The sequence below is a fragment of the Canis lupus genome, chromosome 32 (assembly GCF_048164855.1).
Source record: "Canis lupus baileyi chromosome 32, mCanLup2.hap1, whole genome shotgun sequence".
Classification (NCBI taxonomy): Eukaryota; Metazoa; Chordata; class Mammalia; order Carnivora; family Canidae; genus Canis; species Canis lupus.
The window spans coordinates 14,853,539-14,881,318 of record NC_132869.1 but is presented as its reverse complement, the minus strand read 5'-3'; the positions used below and the strand labels follow the sequence as shown (position 1 = coordinate 14,881,318).

Below are 27,780 nucleotides of genomic sequence, written 5' to 3'. Positions count from 1 at the left end.
CATAGTGATTTCTCTTTAAAAAAAAAAATGAGTAGGTAAAAAAGTAGGTTAAGCATGATCTATTAAAAAAAAAAAAAAACCTGAAAGATTCTACATCAAAATATTTACAGTGATTCTCTCTGGCTGATAGGTGATGGAACTAGGGGTGAATTTCTCTGCATGTATGTATACATGTGGGATATGTGACTTTTTTTTCTATGTCAATAAGGTATTACTTATGCAGATTTAAAAGATATATATCACCTGAATACTATACTCTGTTAGCTCATTGAGGCAAGTCTGTTCTATGCCCACCACCTCTCTTGGAAAACCCTGCAGTCACTTATTTGGCCATGTCAAAATCAGTAATGAAGATGTGTATGAGGACTAACTCAAAATGGATTAAAGACTTGAACGTCAAGACCTAAAACCATAAAACTCCTAGAAGAGAACATAGGCCATAGGCTCCTTGACATCAGCCTCAACACGATTTTTTGGATTTGACACTAAAGGCAAACGTTTTCTAATAAAAGCAAAAATAAACATGCGAGACCACATCAAACTAAAAAGCTTCCACACAGCCAAGAAAACCATCAACAAAATGAAAGAGGCAACCTACCAAAATAAGAGAAAATATTTGCAAATCATATATCTGATTAAGGGTTTAATATCCAAAACACATATAACAATATGGAGATTCTTCACAAAATTAAAAATAGAAATACCATATGATCCAATAATTCCATTTCTGGATATTTATTTGAAGGAAATGGAAAAACACTAACTCAAAAAGATAAATGCACCCTCATGTTCATTGCACCATTATTTACAATAGCCAAGATATGGAAACAACTTAATTGTCCCTCCATGGATGAACATACAAAGAAAATGTGGTATGTATGTACACAGTGGAATATTATTCAGCCACAAAGGAAAACCTTGCCGTTTGTGACAACATGGATGGACTTTGAGGGCACTATGCTAAGTGTAATAAATGAAACACACAAAGACAAATACTGCATGATCTCACTTTTATGTGGAATCTAAACAAAACAAAATGAAACAATGAAGCTCACAGATACAGAGTAGAGACTTACTGCCAGAGGATGGGTGGTGAGAGGTGAGAGAAATGGAGGAAGAGGGTCAAAAAGTCAAACTGCCAGTTATAAAATAAATAAATCATGGGGATATAATATACAATGTGGTGATTATAGTTAATAATACCATATTGCATATTTGACAGTTGCTGAGAGTAGATCTTAAAAAGTTCTCATTGTCAAGAAAAAAAAAATTTTGTAACCATGTATAGTGACAGATGTTAATTAGACTAATTGTGGTGATCATTTTGCAATACACACAAATATCAAATCATTATGTTGTACACCTGAAACTAATGTAACATTATATGCCAATTATATACACACACCCCCAAAAGGTGTATGAAAACACCAAATCACATCCACAAGGAGTAAGAGCACGCTGTCTGTGTCACTAGTATTAGACACCTAAAATGGTTCAGTGTGAGGCTGCTAGGGTTTGTTCAGGTGGCTGGAAGCAAAGGAGGACAGAAGGCAGCCAGTTGCAACCCCAACAAGCAGAGTGCTGGCTCACGGTGGACCAGACTCCATTCCTTCCAGAGACCATGAGCAGGACCCACCTTATTCCTGGATGGACCAGGAGATCATTGCTCTGGCATGATTTGAAAGTTCTAAAAGTTGCCCTTCCCTTTACTATCCAAAATATTTCCCTAGTGTCAAGTTAATAAATAATTCCAAATTACATTCATTACATGAACCAAAGGATTATGTTGCCTAGGAAATAACCTGAGTTACTATTATATCTGCAGATAGTTTATTTTAGCAAAGTGCTGATCACTGAGGGAAGGGGACACTGTAATCCTCCCCTACCCAGAAAGATTCTAGGAACAATTTCAGCAATTGGGAGGGGGAGTGAGATGGGCAGAGAGATCTCCATATTTTCCTTTAATGAACTTATAACCACGGTGCCATCTGTGACTTACCAGCTCCACACACTAAGACCTTGTTCCCCAGGGTGATTCCAGCTCGCCGACAGGCATGGATCCCCACAGACAGTGGCTCAATCAGGGCCCCTTCTTCATAGGTGACATTGTCAGGAAGCCTGCAGTATCATTCAACACACTCAGTTAGTCCCTCTGGGTTATTAATAACAAGAGTTAATACTTACTGAGCACTTATTTATGTGCCTAGCAACATGCTAAGAATTTTACATATATTCATTCATGTGAATCCTTGGAAGAGTTCTGGGGTAGGTTCTCAAATTCTCATTTCATAGACAAGGAAAGAAAGCCTTAGAGAATGAAATGACTTGCTCCAAAGGTTCAAAACTAGTGAGAGGCTCAGAGTTTGAAATGAAAACAATATATATCTGATTCCAGAAACCCTGCCATACTGCCTGGCTCTTAAAATGGTTTTCTTTGGACAAATCACTTCAGTGAATGTGAACACATTAGGTTTTCTTCAACAGGTTATCTGAGACAAGGTATGGTGTGGCTGTCATTAATAAATGAGAAGTTCACCTAACAAGAGGGTAATATAACCATATGCCAACATCTCATCTGCTTCTCAAATTTATGTATGGCCTTTCTGGTTTCACTTCAGCAAACAATCCCAAATACCAGCAGCTTTGCAAAACAAGGATTTAGAAGCTGGCATCACTCTGTTGTCCCCTGTATGAAATGTTCCAGAAGAACCACATCTGATGGCAGCAGCTGCTTGGCTGTCCCTGGACGGGTCATGATGAGAGAGAGCCTGACTTCTAAGCAGTTGATTAAATGCTGTGTCACCTTCACCACAGGATTCTTGGTTTTCACTGAGTTGGCTTGACCCTATTAACAACCCCACCGTGATGACAGCAAACATTTGCATAAGGCTTTACAGATTAGAGGGCTTTCTCATCCATTATCGGATTTGATCCTCAACATGACCTTGTCAGGCAGGAAGGGCAGGCTTTATTTTTGCCTTTATTCTACAGAAGAGGAAATGGAAACCCAATGACATTCAGAGACTTGCCCAAGGTTACAAGGCTAATTGAGCAGAACAGCCACACTTGAAGCCAGGTCTCCTCGTTCCACATCCCGCCTGCCCCATATTAAGCTGCCTTCTGGTACAAGTAGCTCTGTGGATAATAACTCATTTCTGCTTGGTCCTCATTGTCCAGGATTTTTATTCATGTGCCCCAAACCTCCACATGCTAGAACATAAAATTCCTCAAGTCCCAAAAAGACAGAAAAGTGGCAGCCAGGCCAAGTGCTCACTTCGATGATGTGTCACTGCTCATGCTATTCCACAGAACAACAAGGTCCGCAGTGGGCCTGCCCTGCGGTCCCATCTTCTCCTCCCCCACCCCTCTGCTTCTCTCCCACAATCCCTTCAATCCTCTCTTGCTCCAATGGCCATCATCACCACTTCTACCCACACCACCTTCCCCATTGACTCTATAAAAGGAACAAAAATTTGAAGTGAAACAACGAAGACTCCCAAACTCTCTCAAGGAACTGCCCCCACCCTCTCTCAGACTTGCCTGCCCCCTCACATCTGGGACTCCCCCGAAGCTTGTATGGGCTCTGAACTGAGGGTGGGCATTGGTGCACTCCTCTCACCTTTGCTCTGATTTCCCCTTGGCAGGAGAACACCCAGGAAAAATGGGATTGGGGATGGCAATGATGGAAGATTGTTATGGAGAGATTATTCTGATGAGACAGAGGCACCAGGCAGAGACCTGGGCACTGCGCCTTTGCCACTGACCTTCGGAGAGTTACTAGGTCCTCCTTCCCCGACCTTGTTGGGGGGGGGGGGGGATTGAGGGAGAAGGGAGAGGAGAGCAGGAGAGCACTCTAAGTTTCTTCCCGGCTCCAATCATTCATGACTTTAAACACTAGAGAATAAGACAACTTGGTGGTTTTCACAATAGAGTTGAGGGAACAGCACAAGGTTAGAGGATGATCAAGAAGCCAAGGGGGAAGCAGGAAGATAAAAAGAAAATAAGGTGGGTAGGAAAATAAAGAGGTTGTGGCAGTAGAGGATTCCTCACAAAAAAAACAGAGAGGCGGGTGTGGGTCCAGGGCTGGTGTGTGGACCCGAGCAGAAAGAACATGAGAGGAAAGGAGAAGTGGGGGACTGCATGTTCCCCTAGGGGCCCTGTTCAGCCCTCCCATTAACAATCACCAAAAGAACACCCCCCTCCCCACCATGCCCTATAAACTCCGCCCCCAGCCCCAGTGCCAGGCTTCCTTTCAGAGCTAACCTGTACCCCAGACACAAGGCCATGGCTATGACATCTCATGGCATCATTTATTGAGCACCTACTATGCTCCAGGCCTCATCTTGAGTACTTGGTATGCTTTTCTCATGGAATTCTACCAATTTTTTCTATGCATTTTATCACATTGGTGCTATTATCATCTCTATTTTACTAGCAAGGATATTGAGGTTACCAAGTTTAAGTAATTTGCTGAAGGTCACACAGTTGGTAAATGGCAGAGACCAGTGATTAGTCTTGCGACTTTACCATTTTGCTTTTCTGCCTTTCATGAAAACCTTGTTTGGCGCTTTAACTTGGAAAGGACCCAGACAAAGTAGGCTGGTTCAAGAACTACCTGCTGAAAGGCAGACTTGACCCACGTAACCTGCTTTCTTCTCGAGCAGTTAGTTGTTGACTTAAACTCATCACGAGTTCAGGTCTGTGACTCCTCTCAAGGCTTCCAGTGGGCACTAGAAAACTCAGATCCATCACACTGCCCCTGTGACTGGCTCCTGGCCTCCTTCAGAGGAGCCCCATCCTGGCCAGGCTGGGATGGGAGGAAAGCACACCAATCCAAAGGTCAGAAGGAAAGTGGCACATCGGCACCTAGAGTTCCAGGCAGGGGGACCCATGCAGAAAGTGCAACACTTTGCTTCTGCCAGATGCAAGTTCTTACCCCCAAAACCATTTCCAGAGTAGAGGTAGGGTGATGAGCACAGGGCAGGAACTTAATTAAGACTCAAAAAAAAAAAAAAAAGACTCACAGCTGCCCTAGCTTGACTCCTGGCTCTGCTTGTACCCCAATTAGCCTCCTTCAACAGGGCCTCTGCACCCTTGCACAAACCTGCCACACTGGTACCCACATTATCATTGTTCTTATGAAGGTTAAGTAAGATAAGACATGCAGAGTGCTGATCAGCACAAGGCCAGGCACGGAGTACTAATAACTGTGACTCCACATGCATTGCCTCATTGAGTCTTCAGGTGAAATGAGACCCAAGCAGCAGAAAGTTGACATCATTTCCCCAAAGTCACTCACTAGGAGGGAGTGATCCAGGATCCCAAAGCTCAGGCACTGGCTACAAGCCATGCCTCCCCAGTAAACCCCAGGGGCTGCTGTTACTGGTGTTACAATCAGGCTCATTGCTATAATTAAGTTCTCTCTCCTGGGCACTGCCTTGGAAACCAGTAATGGAGGACGAGCCCCAGGGAGTTATCTGCAGGCTGGCTGGAGAGGAAGGAGTGAGTGAGGCCACCAACAATTCCCTATCATTGCTCCAGGCAAGGGGAGCTTCAGCTCAAAGACTAAACCGAGGACTGTGAGTCAGTCTCAGCCCTAGGCCAGCTACCTTCTCTCAGTGCCACCAAGAAGGGTCCGTCGAGGGGATGCTTCATGTCCAGAATTACAAGCGGAGAAGAACAAAGAAATCACCACTGGAAACTAGAAGAAAGAACCCCAACCAAACGGAGGGGGAGAGGTCCCAGGTGGCCCAGCCAGGCCTCGGGCACTAACTTGTAGCAGAAGTCAGCGTTGTGCTTATAAAACTGGCAGAGGTTCCCATCATCAGGGGGTGTGGCACAGAAGAAGATAGATGGTGACAGATTGTACCGGCCAATCTTGCAGAATTCATCCATTTCTCGCAGAGCACCAGGCTCGATGGCAACACGATCCCCTGGAGAGGAAAACACGAGCAGGAACAGAGCTTCTGTGAAGGGGCAAATGCTCCTGGGCAGATGCCAGCAGAGGAATCTGGCCCAGTGAGCCACCCTCCTCCCTGGGATCCAGGGCACCCTAGACAAACTCAACCCATTAGAACTGCCACAGAAAACTGGAGATGCAGCACAGACTCATACTCTGGGAAGAAATGACCAAGCATACTTCACGGACTGGTTTGACCTACCCTTTTACCCCTCAGCTCCACAATCACTTCCCAACTTGGGAAACAGAGAACCAGCCCTATCTCTAAGGCAAGCTGGGGCTCATCTCACCCTGCTGTGTGGAGTATGCAGACTTTTTTTCCTTCACCTGCTTTGAAAATTTAGGGCAAGGCCTTTACAAACACAAGAGCCACAATTATGGCATGTCTTATGTTCAGTCTGGTTGTAGGTAGACAATAACTAGGAATTAATTGATTTCTGGGTTAGCAGACCTGCTTGGCCAAATAACCCACAGAGGTCTGAGACTCAGATGGAGTGGAGAATAACATTCAGGCTTGTGAAGGAGTGTACTACTCCTGTCTCACTATGCCTGCTTGGAAACCCAGCCTCAGAATTGCTCTTCTATCTTTTCATTATGGAAATTTTCAAACATACATTAAAGTTGAAAGAATTATACAGTCAACACCCAGATATCCTCCATTTTGATTCTTCAATTAATATGTAACTAATTTGCTTCATCCCATAACCACCCACCCATCCATCCCAACTATCCATTGACCTATCTTCTTTCCTGATGCATTTCCAAGTAGATTGTAGTCATTAGTATATTCCATGTATAAATACTTCAGCTTGCATATCATTAACTAGAGTTCGATACTTGTCTATGGTTCTTTTTTAAGGTAAAATTTAGGTGTTGGTCAAAAAAACACACTCACATGGATCACTAGATGAATTCTGATAAATGCACTCACCTGTGTAATATAAACCCCTATCATGATACAAACATAACCACTACCATGGAAATGTCCTTCCTCTGTGTCGTTTCCCAGTCAATCCTCACCCCCACCCCCAGAGGGGTGCATGAGTAGAGATAGGGCCCTCCTTAACCTGATGTGTGTCATCCGTGGAAGATTTGCCCTTTACTAAACAGACATGTTATTTTTGTGTCTTTTGTGTTAAAAGTACCTACAGAATAGTGCGGACTCCTGGTATGTAGTTAGTGCCTATTAAAAGTAGTGGTGGCAGTGATGGTAGTAGTAGTAATGTAAATAGTACTATCCCTTTTTATTGTAGTTATTATTATAAGTATCTGAGCTGGTGTTATTGTACACGAAATTCAAACTATTAAGATAGATAGCCAGATTGTAGTAAGTCAGGAATTTTTCCATGCCTTAGATTTATTGATTGAGATTTATGTTAAAATTTTATAGACAAACATTAAGAACTACTTAGTGCTTTTCTTCTTTCTAGACTAGTCAATTAGACCTTTCCGTCCAAATCAGCATGTAAAACACCTCAATAAAAATTTTGTGTTCTAAAAGGAAAGGAAAAATAAAAAGGATCCATGGAAATCCTTGCAACCACCAAAGTGTGTTACTCCACCTGTATGTGTCTCTTCCTCCCATCCTTCTCTACTTTCTCTGCAGCCCTTCCTCCAAATTATGTTCTACCGATGACAATGACTTCTTCAACCTGGCACTCAAGATCCTTCACAAGCAGCTAGAGTTTTGTATGCCTCAGTTTTATCTTCTAATGATTACATTATAATATAATAACTCACAGTTGTATGGTGCTTTTTAATGAGCAACTTTATACAGATTATGCATTTTTAACATCATTGCTAACTCCCAACACAGAATTTTTACCCTGAACAGCACAGAATTATTAGCACCCCAGATATGTTACACTTGCCTCTGTAAATTTATTGCTCTGTTCCTCTTAACTATAATATTCACTTCTGACCTCTTCATTAACTCCAATACAAAACTGTTCTTGGGTCTCCAGCTGCTGGATAGCCCAGTGGTTTTGAGCATTTGCTTTAGAGTCAGAAAGACCAAGGCCAGCACCCTAGCTTGAGACTCGCTGGTATGTGACCCTGGACAATCACCAGGTTTCACTTTCTTCATTTGTTAAGGAAGAAAATAATGCCTACCTCAGAGTTGTTTCAACAATGAAATTCATAATTATACATGTAAGTATTTAACATGGAGACCAACAAATAGTAAATCAATGAATATTAGCTGCTTTCTTCTTCCTATAATTATTAGTTAAATGTCCAACCCAAAGACCTATCTCCTCCATGAACCTTCTTTAAACACCTCTGTCCACAACAAATTCCCTTTTTTTGAATTGTTAGAGCCTATTCTTTTTCATACCTGATAACAGACTATGGTCTTATTCTCTAATTACTGGTATTTATGTATGTCCTGATGTCTGGTCTCCCCAACCTAGATCAAAGTATCCAGGGATTGTATCTTCTCAATTTTCTGTATCCCTCAAAGCACCTGGCACAAGGTTAGACCCATTGTAGATGCTGACTAAATGCTTATTATAATTTACAGAACCTCATTCTGTTGTGATTAATATTTAGAGATCTCATCCCACAGGTAAGAACCAATCAGTGGCTATTGGAATTGGAAACTATGAATCTTACACTTTGAGATAACTGCACAGAATCTCAGGGGCTTCCTCAACTTCCAGTCATGATGAATGGAGGGCCCAACAACATTCCTAAACGAAACACAAGACCAGCTTCTTCAGGGCTGGACAGTTCCTCTCCATGTAGCTGTGCTCAGAGAACATTATAACTAATACAGAATGGCATCTCCTGCCAACCTTCTCCAAATAATCTGATGTCATCTCCAGGCTGTACAGTGGCCTCGTCCACAAAGGAAGGATAAGTTCAATAGCTGGCTGTGTCACACAGCTTGTATTTAATTCAGTGTATTGGGGAACATCACAGGCTGCCTCAGCTGAGAATTCCTCCCTCCAAGAGAATGAAGTAAGCAAATCTAGAAAAATACTGGTGGTTTTCCAGTCATCCAATAAGATCAAAGACTGTATCAAAAACCCTGGTTCTCAGCATGTGAAAGCTGTTTGTGGTTCCTATGCCTGGAACATTTTCCCTACCCCTTTGCTTGGCTTATTCCTTAGCTGCCGAGCTAAGGGTGTTGGCCAAGGAGGAATAGACAGGAATCTGTTTAGAACACACTGATCATGCCACTATTCTTTTCTGTTGTCCTCAATACAATTGTAAGTAAGTCACTGTATGTGTGTCCCAGACCTGTCTTCCTCTGTGTAAGGTACAATTCATTTGTGTAGAAACTGAGACTGTCTTGTTCACTGTCTTAACCCCCAGGGTTTTAGAGGGCCTGGCCCCAAGAAAGTACACACAGAAATTCATTTGTGTTGAGGAATAAATAAATCAGTTGAAAGATTTTGCTGACCTGATTTTAGGTGCTTTACCAGTGATCCCACTTTTACGACTGTTCCTGAAGCTTCATGCCCCAGCACCATTGGCTTTTTCACAATAAAATCCCCAATTCGACCATGCTGCCAGTAGTGGACATCTGAGCCACAGATTCCGACGGAATGCATCTTCAGCAGTACTTCTGATAAGAGGAAGGAGAAAACAAGTGAGGGAAAGAATGACTCCTCTACAGTCGGAGGCACCACCATGTTTTCCCACTGGATAGGAAGCGGGCTTGGTTTCAAAGGCCTGGTACAGTATTTAGACCACAGAGGAAGACAAGCTAAACAGTGATACCAATTAAGACTTGTGCCAAGAAAGCTTCCATAGAGCAAAATAATTGTACTTGATGATTAATTTTGTGTCAACTCAGCTAAGTTATGGTGCTCAGTTGTTTAATCAAACAGTAGTTGTTGGGGCACCTGGATGGCTCTGTCGGTTAAACGTTTGCCTTCAGCTCAGGTCATGATCTTGGGGTCCTGGGATCAAGCCCCATATCAGGTTCCCTGCTCAGGGGGAGTCTGCTTCTCTTCTCTTTCTCCCTCTGCCCCTCCCACTCCCCGTGTTCTCTCTTGTTCTCTCTTAAATAAAGTAAATAAAATATCTTAAAAACAAACAAAACTCCCAAAACAGTAGTTGTTGCTGTGAGGTTTTTTTTAGATGCAATTAACATATAAATCAGTAAACCCCGAATAAAGCAGATTATTCTGCCTAATGTAGGTGGGCCCCATCCAATCAGTTGAAGGCCCTAGGAGAAAAAGACTGAGGTTTTCTGAAGAAGGAATTCTCTAAGACTGAAGCATCAACTTTTACCTGAACTTCCAGCCTACGGGTGAGTTCTACAAATTTCAGATTTGCCAGTCCTCACAATCACAGGAGCCAATTCCTTAAAATAAATTTCCCTCAGCCTTCTCTATATAGACATGTATAATAAAACTATGTATAAATAAATATATATAATAAATCTCTTTATTTCTCTCTTTCTTGGTTCCATTTCTCTGGAAAAGTCTAATATACTGCATAAACAAGATATTATTAATAGGAAAAAATGTAACAACCATGTAAGGGAAAAACTGTTTTATAGGAGATAACTGTTTCCACACAATCTGCTATGCCTGATTCTTATCTATCATGAGAGAAAGGCTGCAAAATCTAGGCTTGGCAACACTTTGTCAGCTATCTGACTGCATTCTTCATGTCTTGTTTTGTTTAAAAGTGCAGCTTTCATTTAAACCATCCAAAGATTTCAACTGGTATTTCCCCTTCACAGGTTTGAATAAGTGAGATTTGTTGGTATTGTTGTTGTCAGTTTTCCAAGTTAAAGATAATGATGCTACTGAGCCCCTGTGCTAAAGTAAGTGCTAAAGGATTACTGGTCTAGGCTGACTAAGGTGACCATGGTGCAAATCTCTCTCTGAGAAAAAGCACTACCTTAGAAAGACAAAGAGACCTAAAGCTCTGCCGTGTATTCAGGGTCTTACTCCCTGCCCTCACCACAAATCACCTACCAATCCACCAGGTGTGGTTCTGTGGAACCTTCTCTGTCCTTGGCCTTGGTGACAAAGTAGGAAATGGCAGGGTGAAGACTGATCAATAGTAGAGAAGATTATAGGAGTTTCCTCTCTTAAAGTTACCAATTTGTAATAAGAGATTAAATTTGACTTGCTAGAAGGCTAGCTGAATTTACCATCGTTTCCCCTTCCAACCCAAGGACAGCAAGAGACAAGAAAGTAAGAACAGGGATCCCTGGGTGGCGCCGCGGTTTAGCGCGCCTGCCTTTGGCCCAGGGCGCGATCCTGGAGACCCAGGATCGAATCCCACGTCGGGCTCCCGGTGCATGGAGCCTGCTTCTCCCTCTGCCTATGTCTCTGCCTCTCTGTGTGTGTGTGTGTGTGTGACTATCATAAATAAATAAAAAAAATTAAAAAAAAAAAAAGTAAGAACAGAACGCTGTGTCAGAGAGAGAAACAGTACCAGGGTGCTTTGAGTCCAAGAGAGCTCTTGTTTGGTTACTTCTAGAATCAATACCAACTTTTCAGGACACAGTGAGGGGCCTCTTTCACTTCTCTGAACATGTTATCTTGGTGAAAACCCTTAAGCCCTAAATATGCATTACATGCTAAATTCTGATAGAAACAGCTATTGTCTGTGTTCTTATCACTATAAACCAATAACTCAACTGACCTTTGAGTAGCAAAGCTCTGGAGGCTTCAGGAAAGCTGCCTTCAATCTGATGTTCACACAGAAACTACAGTTCTGGGGTAAGGTAGGAAAACACATCCCCAACTCACCAAGGGCAGGAAGGAGGCCTGAGTGGCTGCATATGAGATGAGTTATCTATAGACACTCTTCTTCTTGCTCTCAGCCTCACTGCAGATTATGAAGTGGAACACTCCAGGGATGGGAGGTACTGGAAAATTTTCAGTAGGCATCTGCCTTAGCCAGCAGGGGGCATGACTTTCCCAGGTACAGATACCACCCCAGGAAATGTGCTTGTCAGCTGGGTCTTACAGGCTCACCCAGTGAGAAGCCAAAGGACTAGAACAAAGGTGACAGGAACGTTCACCCACTGTCTGTGCCTGGTTGATTAGGGCCATGGGGCAGCGATCCATGAGGCCCCTCCCATTCCCACTAAGAGACCTAAAGCTCTGCCGTGTATTCAGGGTCTTACACCCTGCCCTCACCACAAATCACCTACCTATAGGAAAAAATGTAACAACCATGTAAGGGAAAAACTGTTTTATAGGAGATAACTGTTTCCACACAATCTGCTATGCCTATTCCCACTGAACAGAAGGTCCTAGTCTCCCTACGGTGACGTCCTCTTCTTTAATGAAGAGATTAAGTTCTGTAGACTCACTCATTTTCAAAGCTTGGGCTAGGGTTAGGACAGGCTTTGGCCACCCGAATAGCACCTTATAGTACACAGAGTAACCTAACTCTAGGTTAGGTCAAATGAGGAACAACTCTTTCTGGTCCAGAAAGACATTTTATGTCAAAAACTCTGGGACAGGGACGCGTGGGTGGCTCAGTAGTTGACTGTCTGCCTTTAGCTCAGGTCGTGATTCTGGGGTCCTGGGATCAAGTCCCACACCAGGCTCCCTTCAGGGAGTCTGCTTCTCCCTCTGCCTATGTCTCTGCCTCTCTCTGTGGGTCTCTCATGAATAAATAAATAAAGGCTTCAAAAAGAAAGACTCTGGGACAAGTCAGCAGTCTGATATGGTAACTCTTCTGATTCTATCACTATTTATTTCATGTAGCAGTCAAGTTGAATCTATCTAGTCATGCCATGGGTAACAGACTGGGTTGACAGCCTAACAAAATGATAGTTTTTAATTGGAGGCAAAGTAATAAACAGGAGGAAAAGAGGGTAAGCAAGCAATGCACAGGTGTCTTCAGGATAAGTAATAAGAAACAATAAAACGTAAGTTGAGCATCCCAAGGACCTACCATTTGGGCCTGGTTCTGGGATAGGATAGTTCTCCTAAAGGAAATAAAATAGAAAAACCAGTTAGCATGCATAATGACTTTCTCTTATGAACATTTTCAATTTGCTTAGTCAACATGGACTCTCACTCAAGTACTTCTTAGAATTAACACAGGGTCAGACCATATTGCAGCTGAGTGGATGCCTGAGGGGCCACACTAAATCGTGCTGCCCCTAATTCCTTTTTTTTATATATATTTTATTCAAGTTCGATATGCCAACATATAGCATAACACCCAGTGCTCATCCTGTCAAGTGCCCCCCTCAGTGCCCGTCACCCAGTCACCCCAACCCCAGCCCTGCCCCGAATTCCTGACTTCACCATCTCCCACCCACTGGTGCAATTTGCCCTGGACTGATAAAGTGTACTAAATGCTCCCCTAGGCAGAAAGGGATGTTTGGACGGCCTTCCATATCAGATCCTTCCCTCCTCAAAAAACACATTCTTAAGATACAGATTTGTTTGGTCTGGGAAGCTCTTACAGGGTGAAGGGTGAAGGTATCTGGTAGTTGCATGTGAAGGCTTTGACCTCTAGACAAGTTGGAGAAAGTGTATGCAGTTTCTCTCTCCTTTACATCAGCACATGGATCAGTGCTTGGTCCCCTCTTCTGAAACCTCCCATGTGGAATTTTAGAGGCCCTTTGGGAACACATAGCATTTGGCCACTCTCCAGGTTCAAAAAGCAATATGAGCTATTCTGGCATTCACAGCTATTATTATCATTAACCAACTTTCCTTTCCATTACCAACAAGCTAGGACATTCATGGTGACAAGAAGGAAGGATGGTGAGTGGCCAAAGTCAAGGGTTCATTTTATGAAATCTTTGAAGGCAGCCAAAAGAGGAAGGAATGTGAAATGTTCACTGTACCAACTATGTGCCAGACAATGTTCTGGCTTTACACACATCATGGCACATGGCCCATGGTTTGCAGATGAGAAACCCGAAGCTGGGAAATTAAATAACTTGGTCAAAGTCTTACCGCCAGAGTGGATGAACCAGTACTAAACCTGATTCCCCAGCCTGTCTCACTGCATCCCACTACACCTCAAGGGTGGAATATGCCCTTTCTCCTTTCAGGGTGATGCAAGGAGTAGTCAGAAAGGTGGAGAGAAGGTTGGGGCAGGGCCCCTGCAGAGCACGCTGCTGGGGCACTGCCCAAAGCTGGTCCCCTTCAGAAAGCCTTCCCCAGATGCTTGCTTTCTTTTTTTTCTTTTCTCTTTTTATTTTTTTTAAATTTAAATTCAATTTGCCAACATATAGTGGCAAATTGAATTTGCCATTCCTCATCCCATCAAGTGTCCTTCTTAGTGCCTGTCACCCAGTTACCCCATCTCCCCACCTACCTCCCCTTCTGTAACCCTTTGTTTCCCAGAATTAGGAGTCTCTTATGGTTTGTCTCCCTCTCTAATTTTTCCCACTCAGTTCCCCTCCTTGTAATCCCTTTCACTATTTCTTATATTCCATGTATGAGTGAAACCATATGATCGTCCTTCTCCAATTGACTTATTTCACTCTGCATAATACCCTCCAGTTCCAGCCACATAGAAGCCCAGATGCTTTCATAGGTTAGCAATGAATGACCCCTGGGCTATTTTGCTATCAAAATAACCCTGAAGCCAAAGACAATGCCTTCGATCTCTCCAGTCACCAGGCACAGTGCACTGCCTCAAACATGGGGGAGCATGTACTTGTTACCTAACCACTCTCCATAATAGACAGCGAAAGAAGGTTTGCAGTTCTCGCTCATCTCAGATTACCAGCCTTTCTGTTCAAGTAGCTTGAAGAGAATCAGTGCTAATGCTGATTAGCTAAAACTAACTTCCTCCTACCAGGTCCTGTGCTAAATGCTGTACACGCATCACCTTGGTTCATCCTCACAACAACCCTACATAGTACCTTCTCTTATGATCCCATTTTCCATAAGATGAAACTGGAGAACAGGGAGATTTAGTGATCTGCCCATGGTAGTACTAAGGTAAAACTGGTAGAGCTATATATATCCAAAGCAGACTGATGTGGGGAAAAGGTGCTCAGTCAGTTTTTCAGCTCTTAATAATTTAAACTGGCTACATGTGAAAGGAAGGAAGGAAAGAAGGGGGGGGAGGAGGGAATCCATCTAAAAATGAGCAACTCCTGATAGCCAACTATCACCAAAACCTCCCCAGTAAAGCTACCAGTAGGCAACTTCTCAAGCAGCAAGAAGTAATTTATTCTTCATTATCCCTGCCTTCAACCAGGTCAGCCCTGAATACCCCATTTAGGGGCAGAGAGGGGTAAGAATCAAGCTCAAAGCAACAGCTGGGCACACCAAGGAGGCCCTGGGTCACTGGAGAGGACTACAGTAAAGATTTGCTGGAGGTGAGAGCCGACCAGCTTTGGCCCTGCCACCAAGGAAAGCTGCAGTCACCTTTCTAGACACTAGAGGGTGCTGTGTGGATAGCCTGGTCTTCCCTTTGGAGCAGGTGGCACATGTAGAACTTCAATACCTTTTCCTCTCCGTTCTCTTTCTTGCTTACTCTAACCACCCTGACAACTCAGCTTGGCTCCTGACTCCCCTCTCTGCAGAAGACATGCCGCAGAAGCAGAAGACCGTGTTAAGATGAGCCCTTAAGTCTACAAATGTTATCCTAAGCATGGCTGTGGAGCTCTTATTTTAAAAGGTTATCCCAGCACAGTTACTAAAAAAACCTTGCTTTTCATTTGTGATTCCTCCAAATGACGTTAGTCCAAATCCTCTGTTTCCTTAATCTCCTTTTCTGTCTCAGATTTCGGTGACGATATTCTTTCATCCATCCTACTTCTCATCTATCAGTTTCTTAGCTCCTCCGAGATCCCCAGCTTTCATTTTTATCCCCACTGCCCTTTCATCTCCTAAGTTTTGTTATCAGGCATCTTCAAGGTTTCCTGAACAGGACTTCTTATCTCTGTGAGTGACAGTAACAAAGGGATAAAGGAGAGTGGAGTTAACTGTTCTTTTCTGTAGTTATGTCACTTTTCCGGCATTTTTCATTTCAAGTCAGAAATACGTCACATACATATCCTCCCTTCTATCCCTTCCAACTCCCCCTCCTCCCCACAAAATCAGGGAAATACTTCAGGTAAAACTCTGTGGGGGCATGGAATCATTCCTGGTGCCTCTTGCATCCTAAATGTTATCTTGTATTTCCTAAATATATTTTGTCAAATCAGCCTAAATGTTTGTTTCCTAAGTATATCCTCCTGTCCTCCCCCCCCCCCACCTTCTTCTATGGCCACCTGTGCAGCAATGGCCTCAACATGAGGAGAAATCAAGGGAAAATGCCTTTACCCTCCTATAGATGACCCAAGGGGAGCAGGGGTGAAGAACTCAGTTTGCAACTGCCTGTCTGTGTGCAAACCCAGGCTCCCCTCCACCCATTGCATGGCCTGGGTGGGGGGGGGGGGTAGTTACATAAGCTCCTTGCTCTTGCAATTTCCTCCTCTGTATAATAAGGATAACCATAAGATACAGTGCCCAACTCATAGTAAATAACTGAGCTCTTATTACAAAAGAAATTGAAGCAAAATTCTATTTCTTATCATTAACTCACAGTATGGTAGAACCTGCTCTGGACAGCCTTGTCCTTCTTTTGAAAAAGGTATTTTTTATTTTTTAAAGATTTTGTTTATTCATGAGATACACAGAGAGGCAGAGACACAACACAGGCAGAGGGAGAATCAGGCTCTGTGCAGGGAGCCCGATGTGGGACTCGATCCCAGGATTCCAGAATCACGCCCTGAGCCGAAGGCAGATGCTCAACCACTAAGCCATGCAAGTGCCCCCTGAAAAGGGTACTTTTAAAAATTGTTTTTGGACAAGTTATTTCCCTTGTTGTCATGTCAATATTAAGAAAACTGGCCTCCTCCTTACAAGGCTGGGATTTGGGAGAAAGGGAAATGGGATTCTGCAGTTTTAAGCCCAACTCTACTGGTTGTGGGCAAGTGTGTAAAGCCAAGCTTTATGCCTTAGAGTGAGGGCTTTGGGAGCAGCCTTACCCCAGGTCCCCCAAGCCCACCACGGCCTACTTCCCCATCAGGTCTCCTGATGACAGCTGGCTGCCCTCTATATGTAAGAAGAACAGAGCAAGAGACCTTATTTTGCTTTCCTTCCTCAGTTTTCCTCCTCCCTGGAGCATGTTTCAAACAAGGGAGGAAAATCCAAAGGTTTCCTGATGGGCCATTTTGTCATAAAAGGCTCTGTTGTAGCTGCATTAGCCCTGGCCAAGTTGGGGTCAAAGTAGAGGGTCAAATACTCCCTCCAAAGCCCACTGAACCACTCTCCAGCCTGAGCTCTCAGGGTTCCAACCCCCCACCTTCTGCTAACAGTCTTTCTAAAATACAAATCCATTTCCAGCGCCCCATGGCCCTGTAAAGTCCTAACCCCTCCATGATGCAGCCAGTGCTCTCTGCAAGCCTCCAGCAACTCCTAGCACACCGCTGCTCACTCACCTCCCCGCTGCTCACTCACCTCCCCAGAACCACTTCCCCAGGGGCTGATCCTTCTTCAGGAGGTGGGAAGTGAAGGGGAGGAGATGGGGGGGAGGGGTGACTTGCTAATTGTCCTGGGAACTCAGGGAAATATAGGTTTGGATGTGTTGGAATTGCAGTGTCTGGGGACATCCAGGTGGGGCTGTCCCACAGGTGGCTGTACTCCTGGGACTGGCACTCGGCATAGGTCAGGGATAGAGGCCTGTGAACAAGTGAGAAACAAGCACACAGTGAATCAATCACCTCCTCTAAAAAGCCTTCCTTGTCCTCACAGGTCTGGGAAGGTGGGCAATCCTCTCCATTGAGCCTCCCCAGCTTGTAGAGCTGGATCCATACAGGATGGTTAAAGGACTGTAATTCTCAACTGGGACAAATCAGTAAATTTTTTTTTCATTTTTTTAAAAGATTTTATTTATTTATTCATGACAGACACAGAGAGGCAGAGACACAGGCAGAGGGAGAAGCAGGCTCCATGCAGGGAGCCTGATGTGGGACTTGATCCCGGGTCTCCAGGATCACACCCTGGGCCAAAGGCAGCACTAAACCACTGGGCCACCGGGGCTGCCCAATCAGTAAATTTTTAAAAAATTAATTTCCTCCTAATTCAAAATGTACAAATATAACTATATAATTATACCTATCAGATGGACTTTAAGCAAAAATATGAAGTCTCTCAGCTTTGCTGGATGCACTAGTGTGTTACTAACATTGATTAAATGCTGTGTTCAGGTCTAGGAAATGAAACATTTACATTTTAAAAAATGATTTAGCTAAACATCACTTCATAAAATCTGGACCTATTCCTTCCTCAGTGTAAATCCGATTTTGAGAAAATTGCCAGCTTTAACAGCCACACCAGAAGACTTATCAAGTGGATGTCATTACAGTAGGAGAGTACATATTTCTCCTCCTCCCTAATTTCTGTCATGCAATTTTAAAAGAGAAATTTTGGGGCACCTGGGTGGCACAGTCAGTTAAGCGTCTGCCTTCAGCTCAGGTCATGATCCCAGAGTCCTGGTCCAGGGATGGAACCTCATGGGGCCCCCTGCTCAGTGGGGAGTCTGCTTCTAACTCTCCACCCTGCTTGAGCTCTCTCTCAAATAAATAAGTAAAATCTTTAAAATAAATACATAAATAAAAGAGCAATTTCTCCCATACTCTTAGTTATTCCCTTCAGAATAGGGGTATTTCACTACATTTCTTAGTAGTACTAGGACTTATTACATAAAACGTTAAGATCCTATTTGTGGTATTATTAACTGTTCCTGCTACTTTTAGTGGAAAAAATTAAGCTTTGTGGCTCTAGGCCTCCTGCAGACAAAGGCACTGTCCTTGCGTAGCAGTTGGCAGAAATAGCTGGATTTGATTTCCTGTTGTTCATCTGGTTCGGGTCTTGTTTTATTACTGAAATATAATTAAGATAAAGGAAGAGGTATTTCTTTGAGCTATTTGCTACTACCTGATTTTCTCTTTTTCAGAAGGAGCTTTATATTGTATTGTCAGTGTCTCTGACTGATAAATCTAGTTCAGGTGTTAACGGGTTAAGTAGCCTGCACTTCTTCATTCTGGTATAATCTCTAGGTTTAATCCAGCTGCTACTTAAAACCTATCAGGGCCCTTTAATTTGGTGGTAGAGATGCAGCTAGCTGGGTCTAGCAGCTATGGCAAAAGTAACCTGGGAAAGAGACTTGATGCTCAGGACCACTTGAGTTGCCAGTGTTGATGCTTCCTCATTAAATAATCCCCTCATCCTTATCCCAAAATCTTAACAGTAAAGTACATATGCAAGGAGGGGATATCTTCAATGTGTTACATTAAACAGAACTATTTTACTTTAAAAACTATTAAAGATTCAAAGCAATTTTTTTGACCTAGGGTATAACACGTCTCCTCAAAGGGCAAAAACTCAAGAAATATCTTCGTGGGGCCTGATTAATGTTTAAGCTTGATGCTGACACATTTTCTCTGCTCTTTAAAATTTAACATCAACTCATCAACCCTTTTTTTTTTTTTTTAAGATTTATTTATTCATGAGAGACACAGACTGAGAGAGAGAGGCAGAGACAAAGGCAGAGGGAGTAGCAGGCTCCTCACAGGGAGCCTGATGTGGGACTTGATCCTCCATCCTGGGATCAGGACCTGAGCCAAACAAAGGCAGGCCCCCAACCACTGAGCCACCCAGGAGTCCCATCAACCCATCATTCTAAAATGCCTATTTTCCCTTTAACTTGGTCTTTCCTTAGGGGGAGCAGAATTTGCCATCCCCAAATATATCTCTTTGGCAAAAGAATTATTTTAGGCAGATCATTTTTAACAAACAGCAGATTTAGGAAAAGCTCTGAAAACTGAGAACTTACTTTATGAAAGAGATATTTACATTTACAAGGAAAATCTTTTGTAAGGGTGTCTCCCTCTCCCTATCAGGAAAAAAGAGATTGATCCAATCTCTCTCACCAGGAGAGAAGGCACAGATTTAAATTTGAGCAACAACCTTTTATTTTCTGTGCTTTTCCCGAAAACCTCCCTAACTGGCTTCCCCCATTCCAAGATCTTTTGTTTTTAGGTGGAAATGGAATTTAAGGTGGTAGCTTTGGCCATCTCATGAAATTACTGTTTTTTCTTTTTTAAAGATTTTATTTATTTATTCATGAGAGACACAGACAGAGAGGGAGAGACACAGGCAGAAGGAGAAGCAGGCTCCATGCAGGAAGCCTGATGCAGGACTCCATCCCAGGACCTTGGGATCATAACCTGATCCAAAGGCAGCCACTCAAACCACTGAGCCACCCCAGTGCCCTGAAATTACTATTTTCATCATTACCTCCCATATATACAGGAGGTACACATTATTAAACTTGTATAGTCTTGTTAATCTGCTTCTTATTACAAGGGATCTCAGCCAAGAACCTAGAAGCACAGGGAGAAAATTATTTTTCCTCCCCTACATCATAAAACAAAAATCTGACTATATCCCATCTGGAATCCAGTGGTCCGCCTCCGGGAAGTGGGGGCTGGGTTGCTCCTTTCTTCTCCCTGGCCACATGCGGGTGCCTGAAATCTGGCAGAGCTTGCAGGAGTACTGGCAGATGAAATGCACTCAATGTGGTCGATGGACTACTACTGATGTATGATGCAATATGTATAGAAAAAAACAGATTAGGAGCATTTAGCAATATTTAAAGCATCTTGACTTTGCTGCAACACCAAAACGCAGCAACACAAACATATCGGCTTGTGGTTGAAAATAAATAAAATTGCCATTTGTTTCACCAAGCATAGTGTGTGAAACACTAATTAAAGTACATGGCACATGCCCAAATTTGGTAGGCACTCACCACATTAATTCTCTTTGTTCCCCTCTACCTTTCAAGTGAAACCTAGAGCATTAAAAACAAACAAACAAACAAACAAACAAACAAACAAAAAACCCACAAAGTCTCCCCTCAGCCCTCCTCCGCAAAGCAGCTTCTGTGCAGAAAAACTCACTTGACTTTTATATCCCAACTTCATGAACTCAAGAGAGAATTCATTTCCCAATCAAAAGGAACTTCTGGATTTCTCAAGACTGAACTAAGAGGCACAAAGTAATTAAACTGGCAAATACAGATAAATACAAGATTATTGCCCAGGCCTACATTTATTATAATTTGGTTATGAATTGTCCACAGAGGGGTACCTGGGTGGTTCAGTAGGTTAAGCATCTGACTCCGTATTTCGGCTCAAGTTGTGATCTCAGGGTCATGGTGATGAGGGAGCAGAAGCTGAGGACAAAGCACAAGGTGACACCCCATAACCTACACCCCCCCCACTCCTGTGACATTCCTCCAGGAAACTTACAACTATCTTAATGTTAATGCTTTGCTGGGGTGTGTGTGTGGGAGGGAACAACCTTGGCTTAACAAAAACAAGGCCTCCTGTACCCAGAAAGTCTTCTTTAGCAATATCAAAGTCCTTCTGGACACCTCCCTTTTTCCTTACCCCTAACTCTCAAGCATATATAATCAGCCATTCCTCACAACCTCAGTGCAGCAGCTCTTTCTGCCCACGGGTCCTGTCCCATGCTTTAATAAGATCACCCTTTTTACACCAAAGATGCCTGAGAATTCTTTCTTGGCCATGGGCTCCCGACCTCACCTAAATTCCAAAACTACATCAGTAAAGATCAAGCCCTGCATAGGGCTACATGCTCAGGGGATAGTCTGCTTCTCTCTCTCTGCCCCTCACCCTGCTCAAGTGTGTGCTTTCTCTCCAATAAATAAATTTTTTAAAGATTGCCCACATAACACACACACAAAAAATGCTCATGTATTTGAAGGTCTTGATTTTTCTCTTTTTATGCTAAGATTTTTTTATTACTATTTTTAAGGTCTTTTTAAGTAATCTGTATACCCAATGGGGGGCTTTTAACTCAGGGTCCCAAGATCATGAGTCCCGTCTTCTTCCCAATGAGCCAGCCAGCCAGGCACCCCTAAACTGAGATGGTGTAAATGTCTGATTCTCCATAGGCCCTAGCCTTAGCGTATGTCATTAGCTGTGCAAGGCCTGTTACAGGCACCAGCCCATTGTAAGGGCCAAGGGCAGTCTGCCCTGATTATTTTAATCCGAAGGCAATCAAGGTCCTGCGGATTCAGGAGACACTTTTACCCCTCCCTTAACAACAAAGAATAATGGAAATTAGAGGGGCTTGACCACAGATAAATTTTATCTGAGTAATCTAGTTATACGTCAGGGCAAACATTTGTTTACCAAATATACCAAATATTTACTCTTTGATCTTCCTGTGAATTGCATTCATTCCCTTTGAAGTCCCAAACCCCAGCCCCTTTCTCCTCAATTCAGAATCCCATATATACCTCATTTTGCCTGTCTTTGGCCATTTCCATGTATTTGTAGATTCTTTGTACATATTACCTATTAAATTTGATTTTCTCCTGCTAATCTGTCTCATGTCAATTTGATTCTTGGTCCAGTTAGAACCTTTGACAGGACATGAAATTCTTGTTCCTTGATACCATCTAGTCTTCACACAACCCAGAGGTGAGAATTACTGTCATCCCCATCACACAGATGGGAAATTGAAGCAGAAAGTAATTTGGCGACTCACAAAACTATGAACAGCAGAGCTGGCACTAAACTGCACTCTGGGCCTCAACCTGGCTCGTGACTTTATTACTGTTTCCATTTAAAGAGAACTTCAGCCAGCTGCACTTTGAGCTGACACTTTTTGCTGACAAGCAGTTTGCCTCTTTACGCATCAGTTTGGCTGCCTTGCCCCTTGCTCCTTTCCCTATTTAAAATAGGGAGGGAAAAGTAAAAGCTCTGTTTCCCCCCTCAAATTTTTGTTTTCCTCATTATAAAAAATAAACCACCAGTCAGTGTGTCTCTGTGCGTTTGTGTGTGCACACATATACTCTCTCTGATTTACCACTCAACTTAGAAATGCCCAGAGTGAAGACACCATGCAGACCTGAATCCCCAGGCCAGGGAGCACTGGAGCTGCCAGGGCTCTTCCCTTGCTGTGGCGAGGAGATCACTAGCTACATAGTAGGCAAGGAATTTAATTTTTCCTTCCCTGCAGCCCCAGCAATCAAGGAAGAAGAGGGAATCCTGCCTTCTCCGTAAGGCAGAAAGAAGCGAGGTCTTAAGTTTCCTTTCTTGGCAGGTGGAAGATGCCAGGAGTTTGAAGAGGTTCAGGTCAAATTTCTGCCACAAACCACTGCCATGGATGCTGGCTGGTCCCTGGGCTTACCCGAAGTGGGATAGCAGCACTAGAAAGGGTTGAACCCTTGGCTTCCTGCTTCAGAACCCTTCCAAATCCTGCTTCAGATTTTAGAAATGGGCCTTTCACCAGATAACTCCCTTCCCATGAGTTCCTGAGGCACAACCATTGGTTGTGCCTGACCCTGGTTGGCCAAAATGGCCACAGCCGGCTATCTATGTCCAGGAAATCTTGGGTTTCATTCTGGTTCTCCCACAGAAAGGAGAACTGGTGTTCCTTTGGAAAGCCTTTCGGGTTGCTTCCTGGTGCCCTAGTAGTACCACCCACCCCCAATCCCAAACCACTTACCTATTTGCCTTACAGAAGGGGTGGAAGGACAGAGATACTCTATGGAAGTCAGGGGGCTCTCTGTCGAGGTGCTGAGGGTCCTTCTCTGTAGGGAGTGGTGAGGGGCCAGAAGGGTCTGTGCTGAGGTTATCTCTGAGGCAGCCTAGTCATCCCTGGTCACCCTTCTGACAGCTTTCTGCCCCTTTCCCTGAGTGCGGGGCTCTCTCCAAGGTAATGTCCTCCACCTGCTGCCTTCTCAGTCTACACGTCCCACTCAGCCTAGGCAGGCTTATCCTTCTACAATTTTCCACTACAGTGAAACTTTGGGAAGGACAATACTTTGTTGAGCAGGACAGTGCTGTAAACCTAATGAAGTCTGCCCCTCAGCTGTTGTGACAACCCGGGCCCCCTTACACATTCCCAAATGCCTCATGGGGTGGGAGTGCAAAACTGCTCAGTAAAGAAGCAGATGACTCCTGAATTTACAGCTCCAGTTGCTATATCCCAGATCCTTAGAACCACGATAATTTCTCAAAGACTCCTCGATGTTGTGTTCCAGAGACATCTTAAACTCAGACCTGATCTCATCATTTTAATGTATTCTCTTCTGTCTAGTAAATGATCCCATCACCTCTTACTCTCAAACAGACCTGAGGCCCTCATGAATCCATCCTGAATCCTTTCAGTGTACCAATGCCACAACCACAGGCAACATTCTCTAGCCCATCATATTTTCTAAAGCCTTTAGGATACACCCACCTCAATTCCTCCCTAATTCAGAGAGCAAAGCTGATCAAATTCTATGGCAAAGCGATAAAATCAATCTTTAAAAAAATTTTTTTTCATAAAATCAATTTTAAGGTGAGCTTCCCACTCCCTCCAATCTTCAAGGCTCTAGAGAGCGGTGATAAAAATAGAGGTCACCTGGAAGAGCAGTAGGAGAGCATGAGTTTAGGAGTTAAGGCAAAGCAGATCCTGGGGTTGCAATTCTAGTCCTGCTACTTATTAGATCCATGACTGAAAGCAGGCCCTCTGCAGCAGAAGCAGATCCTATCCACTTCCCCAGCCTCACCAAACTCCACACTATTTGCAGGGCCAGTAAACAGGACCCGTAATCTTGTACTTCATATATCTTTGCACTTGTTCTTACATTTGCCTGAATGACTCCTACTTATCCTTCAAGAACCAGGTCAAGGAGCATTCACCTCCTCTAGGCCTCCTTCCTAGGTCAAGCACACACACCCTCACCCAACCATCCCCTAAGGTCTTTACTCAGTGCAGCATCCAAAACCCTCACACTGTCTGATCGTTAACTTTATCTTGTCTGTCTCCCTAGAGCAGCTTGAGGGTAGGGGCTACATCTTCCTCTTCTCTTTTGGGACCCCAGCCCTCCACCCAGCGCTTGGCATATGGCAGTCACCCTCTCATCTAATAAATGTGGAATGAAGGATGGAGTTGGAGGTCACTCTGTAAGCTGCGTAGAGCTGTATTACTTTGCCTTCCTTACAATACCATCTGGTGTTGGGAGTAATAAGCACTAACAGCATCACTTTAATTTGGGACCTTGGGTGAGGCTCCACAGAGTGGAGAGAGCACTAGAATGGGAGCCTGAACCCGAGTTCTCATCTGGGCTCTGTTAACTAAACAAGCCTGTCACCCTGGGGATGGCACTTTCTTAACTAAGGAAATGGGAGAGTTGGCTCAGGGAAGGAGCTCATGGTCAGGGATCCACAAAACTCTAGGGAGTTGATGGAGGGACTTAAAGGAACTCCACAAAAATCTCTGAAATTGCTGCCAAACTCCGTCTATCTGCATTCTCTGGGGAAAGAGACCCTAGATTCTCATATAATCAAGAATCGCTAATCTGGATAATCTGCTGAGTCTCTCCTATCTAGATCTTCCTGTATCTTCTCTTTGAGGAGGAAGGAGGTGCCAGGGAGCAGTTGAGATGGCTGGCGCCCACCCCACACACCCACTGCTATCCCAGGCCCATCTGAGATGGACTTTGTCAAGGGACCCCTGACACCACCACAGGGCTGACCCTGTAGCTCCCTGACTTTGGCCACCTAAGCCAGAGAGCAAACATAAAGGTATGGTGCCAAAGAGACATACACAAAATGTTCTTAAAGATAACAGGAGCCGGATCAAAGATGGTGGGAAAATGAACTAAGCGTGGACTAAGGGTGGCAAGGAGAAAAGAAGCTTTGGAGATATGGACACTATCCAGATCCTGAAGTCTGGCACAGGCGCAGGAACACCAGGGGTCCTGGAGACAGAGGCCTGTGCTGGAAGTTCAAGAGGCAGGCACTAGCATTTTCTGAGTAGCCGGTAAGTCCTGGGTACTCTTGTGATCACAATAATCCCGCAAAGGAGGTTTTACCAGGCCAAGGCAAGACCGATTAAATATGAGTTCCACAGCTTTGCCCTCCTTTCTGCCTTGCACTGTCTTCCCAGAGTTCAGGGCACGTCCTACATCAGGTAGCCTCCTGGTATCTCTTGAAAAGCGCAACGAAAGAGGCAAGACTACGAATCTGCAGCCGGCAAAGCAGGGAGAAGGCTTCGATCAGTTTGCAACCCTCCTGGCCTCTGGCCACGTGCCGGCCACGGGGCTGGATTCCAGGAGGCGCAGGCAAGAACCTTCCTCTCAGCGCTTTACAGCCACAGCCCCCTCCCCTCCCCCCGCCACCGTAACCAGCTCGGCTCTGGGCGGCCAGGACCCGGCCAGGACCCGGCCAGGACCCGGAGGTGCAGGGCCCGTCGCCAGGGGGAGCCGGCCGGGGCCGCGGCGGAGTTCCCTCCGAGGCCAGCGGGGCAGGGTCGGGCCAGCTTCCCTCTCCCCTTCCCGTCTTACCAGGCGCAGGTCTCCGGGTCCGTGCACCACCAGGGTGAGGTTCTCGGCCTTGGCCGCCGCCATGTCGTGCTCTCCCTCCCGGGTCGAGGCTGCAGTCCGCGGGACGTGTGGTGGCTCGAGTGACAGCCCCGCCAGGGTACAGGGACGGTTAGAGCTGGGAGGCCCCGGGTGTCAGAAAAGGCGCACGGCCGGCCGGGGGCGGGGCCTCCCCGTCCTTGACAACCGGGGCGGGGCGGGGCTAGCGTGGGGGGCGGGGCCTCCCTGCGGCGCCCGGGCCTCTGCCCGACAGGGTGCGGGTGGGGGCTGGGACGCGGTGGGGAGGGGGCCGGGAGGGGGTTGGGGAGGAGGCTGGGAGGTGAGGGGCGCGCTGGGGAGGGGGCTGGGAGGTGAGGGGGCGCTGGGGAGGGGGCTGGGACGGGGTTGGGGAGGAGGCTGGGAGGTGAGGGGCGCGCTGGGGAGGGGGCTGGGAGGTGGGAAGGAGGCTGCAGAAGGGGCTGGGAGGTGAGGGGGTCTCTGGGGAAGGGGCTGGGAGGGGGTTGGGGAGGAGGCTGGGAGGTGAGGGGGCGCTGGGGAGGGGGCTGGGACCGGGTTGGGGAGGAGGCTGGGAGGTGAGGGGGCGCTGGGGAGGGGGCTGGGACCGGGTTGGGGAGGAGGCTGGGAGGTGAGGGGGCGCTGGGGAGGGGGCTGGGACCGGGTTGGGGAGGAGGCTGGGAGGTGAGGGGGCGCTGGGGAGGGGGCTGGGACCGGGTTGGGGAGGAGGCTGGGAGGTGAGGGGGGCGCTGGGGAGGGGGCTGGGAGGTGAGGGGCGCGCTGGGGAGGAGGCTGGGAGGTGGGAAGGAGGCTGGGAGGGGGCTGCAGAAGGGGCTGGGAGGTGAGGGGGTCTCTGGGGAAGGGGCTGGGAGGGGGTTGGGGAGGGGGCTGGGAGGTGAGGGGGGCGCTGGGGAGGGGGCTGGGAGGTGGGAAGGAGGCTGGGAGGGGGCTGGGAAGGGGCGAAGCCAGGCTGCTTTTTTGCAGCCTGCTGGTTTTGCCTCAAATCCAAGGGATCGTTGCTGCAATCAGAGTAGCCTGCAGAGGCAACAGCCACCAGACCGATGTGCTCCGACTTCAGCTGCAGAAGAGGTTCCGCAAAGTGGAGCAGAGTCTCAGGACCGGCACTGAGATTCTGATAGGGTAAGCCTAGGTCTCACCGAGACGTGAGGCCTCAGGGTCTGTATTTGCATTACCAATGAAATGCTGAGGTTCCATCCAGGTCGGGCAAGATCTACACTTTGAGGAACAGGCTCTACACTGATGCAACCTCCATGTTGTCCCAGTGTCCCCAGCATCCAGCAAAGCATCTGGTACAAGTAGGAGTGAATGAATGAATTGGTGTACCACCCCACGGGTGGGCTTGGTGCATCAGGCTACAAAATGGAATCTGCAAACCCTTTTTCCCTTAACTGGCTCTTCTTGACTAGAAGCAGGATTTCTGCCTACATTCTTCTTTCAAGCCTCTTTCC

At 45.4% G+C, this 27,780-nt stretch overlaps 1 protein-coding gene and 1 long non-coding RNA gene across 2 annotated transcripts in view; both read right to left on the bottom strand.

Annotated features, from left to right (window-relative positions):
• Positions 1 to 26,503, bottom strand: part of SORD (sorbitol dehydrogenase) — a 34,030-nt gene extending 7,527 nt beyond the window's left edge. The window contains exons 1-5 of the mRNA XM_072808220.1: positions 26,282 to 26,503; positions 12,839 to 12,872; positions 9,366 to 9,530; positions 5,774 to 5,933; positions 2,000 to 2,118 (exon numbers count right to left, since the gene is read on the bottom strand). Coding sequence (XP_072664321.1) covers positions 2,000 to 2,118; positions 5,774 to 5,933; positions 9,366 to 9,530; positions 12,839 to 12,872; positions 26,282 to 26,344 — 541 coding nt within the window. The 5' untranslated portion in view covers positions 26,345 to 26,503. The remainder of the gene's footprint in view (positions 1 to 1,999; positions 2,119 to 5,773; positions 5,934 to 9,365; positions 9,531 to 12,838; positions 12,873 to 26,281) is intronic.
• Positions 19,385 to 26,087, bottom strand: LOC140622576 (uncharacterized). Its single transcript, XR_012022289.1, has 2 exons — positions 23,452 to 26,087; positions 19,385 to 21,145 (listed from the first exon to the last, which is right to left on the bottom strand). It is a non-coding gene; the product is annotated as an uncharacterized lncRNA (long non-coding RNA).
• Positions 26,504 to 27,780: the final 1,277 nt, after the last annotated feature.